This window comes from Medicago truncatula, chromosome 8, assembly GCF_003473485.1.
Source record: "Medicago truncatula cultivar Jemalong A17 chromosome 8, MtrunA17r5.0-ANR, whole genome shotgun sequence".
Classification (NCBI taxonomy): Eukaryota; Viridiplantae; Streptophyta; class Magnoliopsida; order Fabales; family Fabaceae; genus Medicago; species Medicago truncatula.
In genome coordinates, this window is record NC_053049.1 from 11,120,201 (window position 1) to 11,138,778 (window position 18,578).

Sequence of the window (18,578 nt, forward strand, 5' to 3'; positions counted from 1 at the left end):
ATTTCCTTTGCTTTAAGAAATTGACATTGAGGGAGGAACTATGTCCCTTAGCTGTGGGTTCCCACACTTTTGTAGTAGAGAATTATATATGGTCGTTTTGGCGTGTTTGAATTACACTGAGAAATGCATAAAAAATTAAGATAAAGACATAATTATAAAGGGATAAAAATGCGAAATAAGTTTGTTTGATAGATTGGACGTGTTAATTACCGTGTATGAAATGAGTATTTATAGTAAAACTATTGCATATTAGCCAAATGACATGACTACAATGTTAAACCTCGGCAAAGTGATTTTCATGTATAAAGTTTAATCGCTTATATATCGAGATCGGCTAACATGATAGTTATTTTTAGGTGTAAACAAATGTCCTCTTGCGTTGTATTATTTGTTGATCCTTGAGAAATAAGATGATGCGGCGTAAGCATCAGAGTCATGCGTGGACAGTGTCATCATTGCACTGTAAATTAGGAAATTGGCAATTAGAACTTTTTATCCGGCTTGTGATATTTGGATTTTAACTAACTATTGCTGATTCACTTACCCCGACAATAACCTTGACTTTCTCAACTACTTGAGTGACATCTCTTCTAATCATTAGGTCAATGTTTCATTTAAAAAACACCAGTCGAGATATCTTCTTTCATCTTGTTTATTTCCCCCTCCATTCTGATAGGTTTCATCATTTTGCCAACTTTTTAGTGGATATTCATGAAATTTGTACAAAAGATTGGAACATTAGTTTCCATCATATTCTTTACGAAGGAAATCAATGTGTCGATCTTTTAGCAAAATTTGAAGTAAATGGCGCCGAACCTTTGGTAGTTGTTCATGAACCTCTCTTGTATTTCCACCGCTATGCTTGCGGATGCTTTGGAATTGTGTCCTTTTTGAGAGACTAGTTTCCTTTTTTCGTGTTCCTTTTTTCCTTTTCTCTCTCTCTGATGTAGCCAAAAAAAAAAACGTCTATAAAAGGTAATATTTAGAAAGTGCAAATCCATGAAATCGCAGTAGAAAATCAAAGGCTTGATATTGTTGTGTTGAATTGAGAATTTTTCCTTTATAAACCAGAAAGTATTCTTGGATAATTTTGTGAATGATCATGTACTTGTTGATAATTTTTTGTTGAAGCAAGTTGCTAGTGTGTAATCTGGGAAAATCTTAACATTTCATGCGATTAGTATGATATCATGATCTTAACAAACAAAGCTTCTATTTCAAACGTTTTGAAACACATTTGCTACATGTTTTAGAATATTTGTGTCCTAATCCTCTTATTCCTCTCTAGTAATTCGGAATTTGGCGAAAAGAAAGTAAAGTCCGATAAAAAATTGTTATAGTTACAGTTCAAACTCCTACTCTTCTGAATGATTCGTCTTTAACTGAAACTGATTAACCATTTGAGTTCTTGTTTAATAAATTAGACTTAATTCTTTCTTGAAACTGAAATTTAAATAGAAGCCACTATTTATCCCTTTTGAAGTATAATTCTTTTTCATTTACTTTTAATCAACAACAACTATTTATCCCTGAATTTGTCAGAAAAAACTATTTATCCCTAAAGTATAGTTCTGTACTAATTATTTTTTAAACAAATAAGGTAGCGTATACTATCTAATTATATCTTAGAGAGTGAGACACTATAATGAGAGATATGATATTATATCTCATAAAATAACGTTGATTCAGCTGACCTACAGTAATCCTTCATCAGAAAATGAAAGAAAACTTGACCAAAAAAAAAGAGGCTTATTTATACATGAGGATACAATTCAGAAAAAATGGCTGAGGATACAATTCATGTGGTGATGCTTCCATGGTCAGCATTTGGCCACTTAATACCATTTTTCAAACTTTCAATAGCCTTAGCCAAAGCTGGTGTTCATGTCTCCTACATATCAACTCCCAAGCAACTATGGACATTCCATCTGATAAGATTCAATACTTCGAACAAGCATATATAAACTCGAAAATCCAGTGAAACAATTAGTATCCAATTGGTCCCATAATTGGATAATATGTGATTGTAATCCTCATTGGATAGTGGATGTTGCACAAAAAGCTAATATGATTAGACTTATTTAATCATATTTCTTCATCTTGGAATTATGCTTTACATTGAAATAAAATGGTGAGATATTATTAGATATTTGCATTAAACATGTACATACTACGGGGAGCACTTCAGTGCCTTTGTGGAGGGAAAGGCATGTGCCTTTGAACAAATGAGATATTATTTGATATTTGCATTAAATGAGAAAAAGCCGATTAAATGTGCCACGTGGATTTGCCTACTATCCAAACAACATTCAATTTATTTAATCAATTCTGTATTATTGTATCCAAACATAAATCAATTCTATCAAAATCAATTATATCAGAATCAATTCTGCCAGAATCAATTTTATCCAAACCAAACCAAACACACACTTAGTATAGTTGCAGACTTTGTACATTTTAAAACTAAAGCTTAACACGTCTTAAACGGTGTCATTCAGTGTGCTTGCTTCCAATAGCACACCATGATTTGCAATGATCTGAATTGCTTGCAGTGTTGAACTCATCTTTTCGCTGAAAGAAAGAATAATATGAGAAAAACAAGAGAGTTAAAAAGATGTACAACCAAATATGGTGGAATTAAAGGATAAAGATGTATGACATAAACAAACCAGTGCATATAACAGAACTACATAGCAAAGTGCAAAACATAGAAAACATGATAGCGGACCTTTGTTCAAAAAGTAATAAACACAACAATTAACTTTTTAGGTTTTTCCTGTTAGGTAAAGTCGGACATGTAGAGCAATCGATGTTATAAAATTCATGTTATATATTAGGTCCTAAAATAGACTATTTACCTCCCAAAAAAATTAAATGGTTTAGTTTGTTGTTTCTATGGTCTCCCTCAACCTCTATCATCATGTTAACAATCTAGGGTTTCAGAGAAAAGAACAATGTCGGCTAGGGTTTCGATAAAATAGGGCCCAATAGAAACCTAAATGGCCCAATAGCATAGGCCCAATAACTTACTATCCAACACTTCCACTCAAACTCACGACGCAACATGACACATAGAGTGTTTGTCAAACAAAAAAACATACTAAAAATATAAACTTTAACATATCATCAAACCTCCATACCTTGCTTCTAATAGTTTTCTATATATATATACTAGACCTTGCACCCGTGCTGCCGCACGGGTCATATTGACAGCCAATAGAATATTCAAATAAATACAAAATAATGTGCTTTTGGTGCAAATACAATGTTAATAGTAAAAATACAATAAAAAAGGAGTTCATGTTAGTACATTGCGAAAAATATATGAATAAGAATTGGTTAAAAAAAGAAGAGATTATACATTTTGCATGCTTTTCTAGTGCTTTCTATGAAGCACATATTTCTCATATTGGCGTGTCCCAACGTCAGATGTGTATCATGTCCAATACCAACACAACATCAACGCTTAAATTAAATAATGAATTTTACCATTTTCTTAAATTATTATCAGTGTCAACGCGTCTGAACTTTATAGTGTTTTTTTGAATCAGCTAATATTATTCATGTCGAGTAAATGCAAGATGCAAACTCACTCGCGGCGGAAAACAATAGAATACAAATGATGCCGCATATAGACGGACACCTCCCAAAAACAAATAGAAAGGACAACCAAATAATGAGGCCGGAGTATACAGACGCGCTAAGCACCAACCGCATACCCATGCCTTACAATCCAAAAATTAAGGAGTCCGTAAATGCCAACAGCACACATAGAGAAGCTGCCAAGGCCTAAAGACCCACCACAAAAATCCCACCTAACCAAAACAATACTCTAGCTGCCCCATTACTAACAAAGATAGGAACTGATACAATACTAATACCAGCCAAACAAAATTCAAGACATAGGGGAAGCTGAACAGGCCGCACAGCAGGAAGAGCAATATCCATGACAGCAACACTAAAAAGCACGCTGCACACTACAGAAGCCCACTAAACATACAATATATAAAACTAACAACCAATATATAAAAGATCCCCATGCATATCCAAAAATCAATATACATTCCTCAACATAATTATAGCAGCGATTACACTTTTCAAGTTCAAATAATAAAGATGTAGAAGATGGAATGAAATCATTTAGTTGATACAGATGAAAGTTAAAACAAAAATTTAAACAATGAAGGGGATCTAAAATTCACTTTCCAATCCTTGACATATTAAAATTACTATCATTGGTTCCAAATTACAATTGGTTATCTTCATTGCAATCATCTAAACTTAATCAAAATTTTGCAAGTGCAAATAGAATAACATTATATAATTGGTGACTAATTGATTCCATTAACAACAATACGCCCACAACAGCAGCTGGCTGCATAAAAACTAAAAGAACCCCACCATGAACATCACCTACTCCCCCAACATCAGCAGGCTGTGCAAACATAGACCTGGGCTGTCCACAAACCCTGCAGGAGCAAACAGAAGCTGCTAACAGCACCCACCAACCTATACAGCACAGGTCATACCTCAGCACATCGTACATCAATCTATTGCGAGCTCGGTGGATCAAGGACACATCAGGTTGTTCTTCATGGGATAATCTTCTTCCATATTTTTACCATGGCTCTGCAACAATAATTCAATTTCTTCCAGCGCATAACTTTGCAACTAATGGTGATCCAACACCAAATCTTCATGTTTGCAGGGAACAATAAGGAATAAGACATTAAAAAAAATCACCATATAAATTATATACATGAACAAAGCTTCATAATATAAATCAGATCAGTTTCATATTGAGGGGCAGCACGGTCCGCTATCATCCTATAAGAACAGCAATAATCATGTTGATTACTATCTGAACCATACCGCTAGTTATTTTTTTCACATACCACAACCTACATCTCATAACTGGAGCTTTCTAGTATATGACATATTATTATTAAGATTGTTATTAAATTGTGCTCCACGTAAAAAAAAAAAAAATTAGTTACATGTATATATAACAATGATAACCTACAAAAAATATTTCTAAGAGTTTAAAATGAAGTTACAAAAAATGAAACTCATAAGAGTTTACTCATAAACCACAAAGACAATGAGAATTGGAAACATCATCTCTTCCCTTTCCTTTTGGTTGACTCAATAAAAGAAAAAATTCAAAAAAGCTGAATCATAAAACTATGCTTCTTATCAAACAACACATTTACCTTTGCTTTTATGATCACAATTTCAATATATTTGTGGCCCATCATTGTTCACCATAGTCCTAAAATCTACGATTGTTATAGCAAGCTTCCAACAAAATTCCTTTGCTAATGTCTTTAATATCAATGGTCTTAACATTGTAATTGACACCTGCATTAAAAAGGCATAATTAAACTCAGCTTATATATTAAGTTAAGTTACCTTTAAACCTAAATTGTGGACAAATTACTAATTTTGAGGGGATTTGAATTCATGTTAAAAAGGCATAGACAAATCCAATGGAGAAACCTTTTCTATGGTTATTTAAATTCCATTTTAAAAGGATAAAATATTCAGAAACTTTAGGAACCACATATTGATGATTTAGGGAAGACAGTATCTACACGGCTAAAAAAACAATCTGAATAATGAATAAACAAACAAAATACCATAAAATTAATAAAATTTATGTGAAAAATAAAAAAATTTGTATTTCATTTACAAATAAAATGGAACTCATCTAAAGTAGCATCGTAAGAATTTCAATCAGCATCGTAAGAGATTCAAAAAATTCAAAAAAACTGAAAATGGAAATTGAAAGAAAATTACCCATCGTTTTCACCTTCACACGTCCACGTTTTTCTTCATTGGAACTTCCGAAATTGAAAGCTTCATCGCCGGTGAAGTACTGTTTGCGGCGGCGGCGGCGGAGTCAGATCCCGCTTCTTCGTCCAACGCTTCTTCCTTTCTCATGCATACGCTTCTTTCTTCGCAGCTTCTCAAATCACTTGATCTCCTTTGCATCAGTTTCGTCACGTTGAATCGAGGTAAAATGAGAGATGGAGAGAGATGGAGATATGAACAGACTAGAAAGAGACATGGAGTTGAAGGAAGAATGAATGATAGAAATGGTGAAAAGAATAATACATGCCTCTCAAAATACGTAAGACATAAAATCACTGGGAATTGAGTGGAAGCTAGAAAGAGCAGAGGTATTTATAGATGCACACAGCACATTCCATTTGTATATGTTGCATTGGAAAATTGAAAACATTCAATGCTGATAATGGAGGAATACGAAGAGTGTGTAATTGTTGTTTAGAATACCTAGTTAAGGATCTTGAACTCAGACATACACATTCAATTCTTCATTAACTGTTGGCACAAAGGATGATTTAGCTTCTTATCAAACACAAAAGAGAATTTGAATTTCAAAAATGACATTTATTGTTGTTTTAAGATGTAATTTCCCGCTCATAATTTAGGGTTAAGGGGTTGCATATCTTGTTTGCATTGTAGTTTAGGATTAGATAATATAAGATATATGTCTAAACCACAATGCTTCTATATGACTTCTTGGCCACTTGGCAATGCCATTACTTCTTTTCAATTAGATATAAACTATATTATTATCTGAATTTGATGATTCCAATTAAGATACGCTGAGATATCTTTTGCATTACTCCTTTTCAATAGGAAAAAATAACAAGCAGGAAAGTCAAACAAATGCAATAAAGGATGAAGCATTTGATGTTAACATGCCTTTTATATCATTCAATATATGGGAAATCTTACTTAAACCCTTAGCTTGAAAAGGGATTTTGGTAGTAATGGCATGATAATCAACACGGGGTTTGTTGTTCACACTTACCTGCAAAATTAGCATGGAAAAGAGTGTTGTAAGTTGTAACCATGATGACTGAAGAGGCAAGTTGTCGTAATCACAAGATCAACAACAACATAAGCAAGGAAAAGATTATTGAGATTACAAGGCAACAACTTATGCATCAGTTTGCGCATACAGACGTGTAAATGTGAGGTATCAGCTTCAAAATTTACATATCCTCCGGATAAGTTTCCTCACAGATATATTCAAACCCCAAATAAATGAATTTAAAATACAGGTGCAATAAGATAACTTAGCCTCAGTTTAAATACTGATGAAAATAACGTTCAGAGATAAGAGTAATGACAACATCAAAATCAGACCATGAAGAAGCATAACATGGTAATACATTTTTTTTTTCGTCGAATGGTAATGCATTGTTGAATCATTTGACCAATGTTATTCCACTAAATAAGAAGTAACAAACATATTGTTTGAAATACATACACATACAACACTTCTTTCTTCCATGATGTATTCATATTCATATATTTAGTAACATATTCCTATGAACGGTCAACAATGATCATGACACCATCGACACCCCTGAAAAACTAAAAAACATTTGAAGAAAATGGAAGAAAAGAGGTGAAGTGAAGAATTAAGGTATTTGTTGAAAATGGAAGTCTATTTATAGTCTAAAACAAGTCCTAGGTCATTAATACAGTCAATAAAAACGTGTTAGTGGTTGTAACCGTCCAAACCCACAATAATGACTCTGAATCTTTCCGAAGTTTACATTCCGGAATGTCCTTAGCCCTACAGGAAGTGCCAACTTTTCTCTCGTTCACCACCATTATCGCATTAATCCGAAAAATATATTCCGGAACACAGGTGTGCATTTCGGATTTTATATTCCGGAATGCATCAGTCATGGCCGGTGGTCTGCATCACACGTTTTTGTCGATGGTCAAGTAAAAAAAAACGTGGTAAAACGCGTTTTTTTACTACATTTATTGCCTCCCAACTGTTTTTGACCCACCCCTCCCTATAAATAGCCTTCCAAACCTCACCATTTTTCACACCATCCTCTCCCACCCTCTCCTCCTCTTCTTCCTTCTACAACCATGGTTTTTCATCGTTGGCCTTTCATAGATAAGGGCCTCGTTGAAAACTTTCAGGGTTTGTATGAACGGCCAATGAGGATGGAACCGTGCTGCAACGAAGTGCGGTTCATCTGAGGGTCATGTGGGTCAGTGTGGTTCTTAACTTGGCCTGTCTGAGCGTAAGTTTGAGCACCCCCATCTCCTTCGGGGGCATTGTTTTCTTCTTTCCGCCCTCCTCTGTCCCATCACATACCAGTGGTTAGGCTCTTAGGAGATTAGAATTAGGCTCATAGGAGATTAGAAATAGATTTAGGATCTTATGTAATAAGCTTAAAAAGCTTGAAAATTATTGTATTGTATTGTTCATATATTAATAAAATGAGTTGTTTTTATGTTTTTGTCATTTTATTTCTGTTTTTTTATTTTACGAATTTTGAAGATTAAAATTGCAAAAGTTCTGGTAAAATATTATTCTGGATTTTCAAATCCGGAAACATCTGCAGAATTCTAACAATGCAATCTAGAAAACGAAATCCGGACCAGGGAAAAAATTGGAAAAAAATAGGGCGCGCGAGGAAAGATATAGGGTGGGAAAAGTAATAGTCTTGATGTTAAAGGTGTTGAGAATTGTTTTTCTCTCATATGTTTACTCATTCACGTCCTAAGTGAATTAACTCACTAAAAGATACACGAGATATACACCTATTTGAGTTACTCACGCTCTACTATTTTGACGGTAATGAACAAAAACATACGAGAGAAGATCAATTATCTTAGATGCTCATGGTTTATAGTGGGCCACGAAAAGTCTTTTATCAACCAACGAAATTGAAATAAAAATTCCAGCTCTTCTTCGTTCTTCTAAGAACACAATCAAGTCATCATCGTTATCTTTGAATTATTCAAGCTAAGTTAGCTTTGCTCACGATCTCATAACAATACATGCAACTTCATTTTCGTTAATAACGCCGATGTTTGGCAACTTCCATTCACTCAACAATCTCTTCAATAAGCATTTATAAAAAAAATAGAAGCAAATCACGGTCATTTGTTTAAACAAACATTAATTAAACTTGTATCAATAAAATAAAAAATCAATTTGATGTCAAATGAGAATTGGTGGAGTTAGAAAAAATTTAAACAACTGTTGGAACATATAATTTTTCTTTGGTGAATTAACATGCTTATAAGTTAGGGTCTTGTTAACAAGTGCCCCAGATGCACTCTTTATGCATACCAAAACAAGCAATTATTCTTTAAAAAATTCAAACTTTTCGATTTCCTATACATTAATTATATATATTTTTAAAAATAGTTGCTACTTATAGTCCTTAACGAGTGTCCCGTGGAGGTACTCGTTAACATTTCTCTATAAGTTATCATGGAACATTTGTAAACTAAAAAAAAAAAAAAAACTATCATGCGATGCATTGAATGCATAATTTTTCATAAAAATTTACTATTTAGAGTTCTTAAAAAGTGTCATTACGACACTCGTTAGCATTTCTCAAAAATTTAAACATTAATTGAAAATGTCCTTAAAAATAATTAATAGCAAATGTGGTCAAAACTTTTTTTTTTTAAGAAAAAAAAAAGTTTTAAACATCATCAATAAGAAAAAAGTTAGATATTAAAAAAAATCATTTATGTGTAAATGGGTGAGGAGCATATTTGATTTCATAAAAACATGGGGCGTATTAGTAAAATTGTTAATACTATTAAACATTAGTTTTTGTAATCATTGAAAAAGCAAATAAAATAAAAACAACTTGTTTGACTGTCACGTGGAGGTACCCTTAGGAATGGCCTAACTTTCCCTCGGCTAAGAGATTCCTTGCATAAAGTTTAATCGTCTATTTATCGAAATCGGCTAACAAGATAATTACTTTTAGGTGTAAACAAATGTTCTCATGCGTTGTATTATCTGTTGTTCCTTGAGAAATGAGATGATGGGATGTAAGTATCAGAGCCGTACATGAACAATGTCATCATTGCACCGTAAAATAGGAAACTAGCGGTTATAACCTATTATCCGGCTTTCATCATTTTGCCAACCTTTTAGTGGATATTCATGACTTGTTGGCGAAAGAGTGGAACATTACATTGCATCATAGTCCTTGCGAAGGGAATCGATGTATAAATATTTTAGCAAAGCTTGGAGCAAATGGGATAAACCTTTGGTCATTGTTCATGAACCTCTCTATTGTCTTTCCACAGTTATGCTTACGGATGCTTTTGGAGTGTCTTTTTGAGGGACTAATTTTTTTTTTTCGTGTTCCATTTTTTCCCCTTTCCTATAAAAAAAGAATTTGGTGAAGAAATAAGTAAAGTCTGAAAAAAAAAAAATTCGTTACAAACACGGTTTGAACTCAGATTCTTTCGAATGATTCGTCTTTAACTGAAACTCATTAACCATTTTGGTTTAACAATTTCAGAATTTAATCTATTGTTTGATAAATCAGCCTTAATTCTGTAGTTAAAATGAAATTTAAATAGAAGCAATTATTTATCACTTTTGAATGTCCTTTTCATTTATTTTCAATCAACAACTTTTGATATAATTAAACTGAGTTTAATAAATAGGTACTATCTTTTTTGGGACACAAATAAATATGTACTATCTTTTTCTTTGACACAAATAAATATGTACTATCATTAGTGTAAAATGTTATATTATCATCTAATTATATCTCACACAAAGTGATGATATATGATTAGATGGTAGCGAAAAACTTTTATGATTTAGTAGAAATTCCATTACAATCATTAAACAAAGATCTCTTTGCCAGAAGGTGCTGAAGCAACTATAGACATTCCATTTGATAAGATTCAGTACTTAGAACAAGCTAATATAATGCGATTATAATCCTCATTGGATAGTAGATATTGCAAAAGAGTTTCATGTAAAGCGAATATAATATTCTGTTGTCTCGGCCGCAACATTAGTATTCCTTGGACCACCAAGTAATACAATGAAAGCTCGCTTCTCGCCAGAGAGTTTAACATCGCCACCCAAATGGGTGACGGAAACATCATCGGTTGCTTATACCAGAAATGAGGCAATTGCATTTTCTAAGAGTGTCCATCAAAACAATGCTTCTGAGGTTAGTGGCATTGACAGGCTTGTCAAGGTAATTGATGCTGCTAAAGCTGTAATATGTTGCAGTTGCTATGACATTGAAGGTGAATATCTGAATCTATACAAGAAACTAGTTGGGAAGCATGTGATTCCTATAGGTTTGTTGGTTGTAGAGATGCCACATAGAGGAATTTTTGATGGATCGTGATCAATAATAGGATCAAGATCAGAGACTACGATGTTTGAGTGGCTTGATAAGCAAGCAGCAAAATCGGTTTTTTTTGTAGGGTTTGGGAGTGAATGCAAATTGAGCAAGAAACAAGTTTTTGAAATAGCTTAATGATGAAGATTTTCTACCTATTGGTTTCTATTAGAGATATATGTTAGATACTAGTTAGCATTTGTCAAGTAGTAGTATATATAGAAGTAACTACCTCATTAGAAGGTATCTCTTATCATTTTAATATTCACTTTTATCATTAATAGAAATATTCTCCGAGTTTTTTCTCATTCTTTCATTGGATATCATGTTTCCTAACAGTTTCAATGAAGGAGAAGTGATAGAGGACTTGTTTGCATGGGATGGATACCACAAGAGATATTAGCACATTCACATATTGGTGGATCATTGTTTCATTCTAGATGGGGTTCAACAATTGAAACATTGCAATTTGGAAAAACCTTGTTGTGTTACCATTCATTGTTGATCAGCCTCTCAATGCAAAGCTTTTGGTGGAAAAGGGTTTGACTATTGAAGTTAAAAGAAATGAAGATGGAACATTCACTAGAAATGAAATCACTAAATCACTTAGACAAGCAATGGTGTTGGAGGAAGGAGAGGAGCTCAGAGTTAAGACAAGATAAGCTGCTGCAATTGTTGGAAACTTGAAGCTGCATCAGGATCATTACATAGCAGCATTTGTCCAAAAAACAAAAAGGTTAGAGAAAAGTGGCAGGGAGGTCTCTTTTTGTTTTTTGGTCAGAGAAAGTTTCTTTTGGAGTTACATTTTGAATGATAGTGGTGGTGTTAATTATAAATTTAAAGGTTTGATTATGTGGTTTTTGTTGAAGTTGAAATGATGAATTTTTGAAAGAACAAAAAAAACAATGAAGATGATGAAGATTGATGAAGGTTGTATGAAGATGAAGATGAGGGAAGAAGATGAAGAAAAGTAAAATAAATCAGGTGTTGGTGATACACAGTTAGATCTGATAGACCTCATTTATCCAAAGGTCTCCTTTTTTTTGAGGTTAAAATGAATGAAATAGGACCAAATTGAATGATGGAAAGAAGATAAAGGACCAATTTGGAACGTTTAATAGTTAGAGGACCAAATTGAAAACAGAAAATAAGTTAAGGGATCAAATGATGTATTAAGCCTTGTATCTCCTACGGATCAACTACCACATACATTCAAAGGCTTCCTGAACTCCAACTTTAACTCATCTGGTAGACTTTGTGCTCACATAACTTGCTCATAACTGTATAACTTTTTATATCATTCAGTAAATCAAAATAAAAAAATTTGAAGCCAAATGATATCCAACTAAACAGATCCAACTGACGTTAGAAAATTGCTTTGGCTGCAAATGATGCCTACTTAATATATCTGCAGACTTTGTACATTTTAAAACTAAAGCTTAACACATCTTGACATCAAGCATCCAAAAAATTGTCCTTGTGTTGTATGTTACTTAGTGTCATTCCATGTGCTTCCAAGAGCAACACCATGATTCTTAATGATCTGAACTGCTTGCAGGAGAATATCTTGTTCTGCAGAGTACAGCTCATCTTTGCGCTGAAAGAAAGAATAATATGAGAAAAACAAGAGAGTTAAAAAGATGTACAGCCAAATATGTGGAATTAAAGGATAAAGATGTATGACATAAACAAACCAGTGCATATAACAGGACTACATAGCAAAGTGCAAAACATAGAAAACATGATGGTGGACCTTTGCTCAAAAAGCAATAAACACAACAATTAACTTTTTAGGTTTTTCCGTATTAGGTAAAGTCGGACATGTAGAGCAATCACTGTTATAAAATTCTTGCTATATATTAGGTCCTAAAATAGACTATTTACCTCTAATTTTTTTTTTAAATGGTTTAGTCTACTGTTTCCATGGTCTCCCTCAACCTTTAATTATTGGACTATTTTCTATCATGTTAAAAATCTAGGGTTTCAATAGCATAGGGCCCAATAGAAACTTAAAGGGCCCAATAGCATTGGCCCAATAACTTACTATCTAACACTTCCCCTCAAACTCATGATGCAACAACATGAAACATCGAGAGTTTGTCAAACAACAAAAAAAAGAAAAAACATTAAATAATATAAACGTTCACATATCGTCAACCCTCAATACTGTGCTTCTAATAGTTTTCTATATATATGTCTAAACCACAATGCTTCTATGCCTTCTTGGCCACTTGGCAATGCCATTACTTCTACGTGATGCTTTTCAATTAGATAAACTATATTATCATCTGAATTTGATGATTCCAAATTAAGATACAGTGAGATATTTTTTGCATTACTCCTTTTCAATAGAAAAAAATAACAAGCAGGAAAGCCAAACAAATGCAATAAAGGATGAAGCAAAGAAAATTGAAAGAAAATTATATCTCTGTTGTTTACTTTCTGACTAGCACACCCCGGAGGTAATAGGTTGGTGTTTCAAATATCAATATGCTTGTACGTCAAATCTTTTATAAAGTAATTCAAGAATAATTATTCCCAAAGCATTTTAAAAACAAACGAATCATTGAGTCGTTTAGTGTGAAGCAAGCATAATATGGATAAAAATTAATTCAGAGACTCAGATGAGTGGCGTACCATGTTCTTGAGGTTGTATCCAAGAGTCAATTCTGCATATTTACTTTCTATGCGTGACAAGAAACAGCAGGGAACATCTTTTTCTAAGAAAACTTTTGCATTTGATGTTAACATGCCTTTTACATCATTCGCTATATGGGGAATCTTACTGAAATCCTCAGTTTGAAGAGGGATTTTGGTAAGAATGGCACGATATTCGGCACGGGACTTGTTCACAATTACCTACAAAGTTAGCATGGAAAAGAGGGTCGTAAGTTGTAACCATGATGACTGAAGCAGCAAGTTGTCACAACCATAAGATCAACAGCTTAAGCAAGGAACAGATTATTGAGATTATAAGGCAACAACTTATGCATCAGTTTGTGCATACAAATGTGTAAATGTGAGGTATCGGCTTGAAAATGTACATATCCTATGGAGAAGCTTCCTCACGGATATATTCAAACTCCATATAAATGAATTATAAAATGAATTTAAAATACAAGTGCAATCAAGCCAATCAGATAACTTGGCCTCAGTTTGAAAACTGAAGAAAGAACTTCAGAGACAAATGTAAAGAAAGACGACATTAAAATCAGAGCATGAAGGAGCATAACATGGTAATGCATTTTTTAATCATTTGACCAATGTTATTCCACTAAATAAAAAGTAACAAATATATTGTATGAAATACATACAAATACAACACTTCTTTCTTCCATGATGTATCCATATTCATCTATTTACTAACATACAAATTATGATTTAAAAAACACCAAGGAGAAGAAGGATCCCTGCAATCTAGTAAGATGGAACAACAAATTTATACATAAATTTAAGTACAAGATTATAAGAAGCCTGCTCAAAATATTGCTTCGAAAGTCAAACAACAGAACTATAACTCGATGAGGCATTTTGCAACAAGTTGTATTTCTATTTTGCTTGGAGAATAGAGAATACTCTAGGTCTAAATACTAGATTCAACTATGCACAACAGACATGCAGTGGGCATTTTGCAACAAGTTAAGTTGTATTTCTATTTTTGTATGATAAATTTGTACCAGAGAACAACATGATTGATTTGGAATGTTTGAGCGTTCAGAACAGATAAGGCTCTTTCAAACTCAATGCATATATACAGTCAGAGTCGATTAAAAAAAAATATATATATATACAGTCAGAGAAAGAAAGAAGCAAAGCAATAAAGTAGGACTTTCTAAATTGTGGGACCTACTTCTCTGTTTTGCTGAAGCGACTGCAGGAAAGTGAGCCTGTTCAGAATCCCTAAACAAAAAAGGAGGTGAAAAGGAAGGCCTACCTGGCTAGAAAAAAATGAGTTCGGCACAATGATTGGGAACTTCTCGGGGCTTAGCAATGATGTGCTAGTAAGACCAATTTCCACCACTTGACCCTCTATCGATCCAGCCTGCAGTTTACACAATTTCTCAGACACATTCAAGAAATATCACATCTTTATTGAAGCATAGAGCTCGCCAAATATTCCAAAATTTCCGAATTTCATAAAATTCTGTTTGCATATCACTGATAGTCTGATAGTGTCATCTCCTAGTAATAAATCTGTTGGTATTCTCCAAATTTTATTTTACTTAATTAAAAAAAACCTTACCTAACGTTGTTCTAATTTTGGCCCCTTTAATGTTTTAACCCTACTCTACCCCTTGGATGTACATGCAATATCTATTTATGCACTGCATACTAGTTTTATGATACAAAATCTACACTTAGAACAAGGCACTAATAATGAGTATAATATGATTGTTACCCCTGAATGTAACAAATAGTTGCCATTCTTCCCCTAAAAAACATAATTCCATATACAGCATACAAACGTAAAACAGATAGCGAGTCCATGGTTCAGAAAATCATATTTCCCATAAAAAGTAAACAACAATCACTAATTTGCATCTAGTCATCTACTAAATCAACATACTTTTATTGTATCTCCAATTGAGAAGGGCTTAGAAAACTGCATGGATAAACCGCTGAACACATTGCCAAGTACGTCTCTGGCAGCAAAAGCAGTAGCAACTCCTGTATAAGATAAAATAAAATATAGAACAATGAAAATTTTCCATACCTTTTCTTATCAGCGGAAAAGTAAATAAGCAACAGGATAAAACTTTTATAAAAAATGAGCAAAACTCAGAGATCTTCACGTGTTAGTGTAAGACTCACAAGCTGGATCTTCACATGTCTTAGTCACCAATTGGAACACAAGAAAATACAGTGTGTTTTATTCCTTCATTTTTCTTATTACTGATATTATAACTTCTTTTACCGCTTTAGAACTATCTATCTCTTCGAAGATTGAGGCAGCATTTTCATGAAACCAAGTTATACAATATTTACTCTCAGCTCAAGACACTTTACGATCAAAGCATGACCAGCACATTCTCATTAGATCCTTCTATAGGAAATACCGAATATTTCACAAAAATATACAATGCACCAAAGGATTATAAAACAACTTTAACTTAATTTGTCAGATTTGGTGCTCTTTAATATAAGCAAAGTAGAACTTGTCACACTAGATATCAGTTCCTACGATCTAATGGGTCAAGTGTCAACTTTCAACCAGATTGATATACTTATAAGAAACTTTTATTTCTTAAAATCTACAATCTTGACAAAGAATTTCATGACCAAAGGTCTAGTAAAAGGAAAGATATTGACAATCATGACCAAAGGTCTAGTAAAAGGAAAGATGCTAAGAACTCTTTTAAGAATGGAAAATCAAACTTGACAATATTTAATAAATCTAATACTTACCTCCTACACCACCAACTGTTACAATAGATTGCACAGCCACACCACAAGCCTCAGCCAAAGCCATTATACCAATCACAAATAGACCAATAGATGAGATTTTGTCTAGAGCAAGCATTTTCTCCCTATCAAGTCCAAGTACGCTTTGACTAGTCAACGTCCGTGCAAAAACATTTGTTTTCCATCTATGCAAAAACCATACAAATGAAAGAATCACTGCACCCCTCCAAGTGGGTACAAGATATTGCGATGCTATAGCTGTTGGAGCTACCATTGCAGCACTGCATTAAATCAAATCAACTGTCACACAATCGAAAGTGTGTTAAAAAAAATGATACATACAGGGTTTTAAATAAAGGTCTGCAACTGTAGGCCGCAGCATAACAATTTTTTCAAAGATTCTGATGAGACCATAACTGTTACCGTTTAAAACCCTAAACACATACTACAAAAAGGAGATAAAAACATAACCAATAATATATTTAAATATGTAAATAACGCACTAACATTTGTGAGAATGCCAAGAAGGTAACCAAATATCGCACCGGGTCTTCCATAGCACCCCAAAAGCTTTTCTCATAAGGAACTGGCTCCCCTGACAAGCTTACTTGAAACAGAGAAACCGGACTTTGCATTCCATATTTGTGAAATTTCCTCAAAATCCTCGGTAAGATGAACCAAGCTACTAGAGTAGCAGTTAAAGTACCACCAACCGGAACAACCACCATGTTAAGATAAGGATGTGAATCGAGAAATTGTTGAGCATATGGAGTAACACCGTCAGAACCTTCTTTAACCTTATCACCAGCATATGAAACTGCCTCAACAACACTCTTCCATGTATCTTTCATCCTATCAACCAAATCACCCGAAACAAACGAATCACCACCACCCCCACCCTTCACATCACTCACACCAGTCCCAACACCCACTTCTGTTTCACCATTCTTACTTCCTTCCCCTCCCAGACCCGATGAATACATTCGGGAACTCAACCCATTGGTCATCATCGAATTCGAAGCAAAGGGAATATTAACAACACTGAAACATACCCTAGGTGAACTAAACCCTTGGGTTTCAAATGCAGCATTGAATTTGAAACCCCTATGACCTGATAAAGAACCCAAATTTCTAAACTCAGTCTCAGCAAACATCTTAGGTGACTTAAACCCATTTTTTGAATAACCACGGCTCGAGAAATCAGTACAAAAACTTGAAATTCTTGCAAGATTCAATGACCCATTAGGGTTAGAGTGATAATTTTGGACATTGAAATTGGAAAAACCCTTGATTGAACTATGAAGAGACTTTACATGAGAAAACCTAATAGCAGACATTGTTAAACAAACTAAGAGCTTAGAAATTGAAAGAATACAGTAATGACATTGTTTGGAATCAACGGTTCAATCTGCAAATTGAAGAACACTAATCAGTAATTATAATGTAATAATAAAGTTAGATTAATTAAATTTGAAGGTTTAAGAATTAAAAAGCTTGGAATAATTGAATAAGATGATGAACCCTAAGTATGTATGAAAAAAAGAGATCGTACCGTGAAGACGAAAATGAGGAATGTTCTTTTCTTTGAAGAAGGACTCTCCTTTTACAATATTTGTTTTCTTGTGAAGTAAGACAGAGAGCAGCAGAAAAAATCTTCAATATATAAGGAAGAAAAAGAAACATAGTTTTGTGTTTTTTAAGGTAAAATTTTCTTTTGTTTTAGGCTTTTAGCATTTGAAAGTTACGATTTGTCAATTATAAATTTTACCAATTACTCTTATCTTTCTCAATAAAATTAATTAATATTGTCTATTTGAAAAACAAAGTTTTATTTTTTTATTTTTAAACAAAGCTTGTTTCTTATTATCTTCAAATTTAAACAAAATTTTGTTATAAATATCAGTTTTAAGAAGAGTTAAAATTCTATAAATAAGATAAGTAACAATTGTTAAAAATTTCAAGTGCAAAAGTAAATGAACAAATTTTAGAGAA

At 33.3% G+C, this 18,578-nt stretch overlaps 1 protein-coding gene and 1 pseudogene across 1 annotated transcript; one reads left to right on the top strand and one right to left on the bottom strand.

Moving 5' to 3' along the window:
* The first annotated feature begins 1,781 nt into the window (after window positions 1–1,781).
* Window positions 1,782–11,845, top strand: LOC25500847 (UDP-glycosyltransferase 91C1-like; annotated as a pseudogene).
* A 558-nt stretch (window positions 11,846–12,403) lies between these two features.
* Window positions 12,404–18,274, bottom strand: LOC25500848 (mechanosensitive ion channel protein 1, mitochondrial). The gene is made up of 7 exons (XM_013589342.3): window positions 18,139–18,274; window positions 17,094–17,994; window positions 16,590–16,867; window positions 15,751–15,851; window positions 15,118–15,225; window positions 13,821–14,042; window positions 12,404–12,780 (listed from the first exon to the last, which is right to left on the bottom strand). The coding sequence occupies exons 2-7, from the start codon at window positions 17,921–17,923 to the stop codon at window positions 12,673–12,675; spliced, it is 1,647 nt and encodes a 548-aa protein (XP_013444796.1). The 5' UTR covers window positions 17,924–17,994; window positions 18,139–18,274; the 3' UTR covers window positions 12,404–12,672.
* Window positions 18,275–18,578: the final 304 nt, after the last annotated feature.

Excerpts from the sequence above, each read along its gene's own strand:
- LOC25500848 (XM_013589342.3), bottom strand. The coding sequence starts at position 17,923 with ATGTCTGCTATTAGGTTTTCTCATGTAAAGTCTCTTCATAGTTCAATC. Across the intron at positions 15,226-15,750 it reads CAATTGGAGATACAATAAAA|GCTGGATCGATAGAGGGTCA; the intron begins GTATGTTGATTT and ends TGTAAACTGCAG. Across the intron at positions 14,043-15,117 it reads ACTCATTTTTTTCTAGCCAG|GTAATTGTGAACAAGTCCCG; the intron begins GTAGGCCTTCCT and ends CTAACTTTGTAG.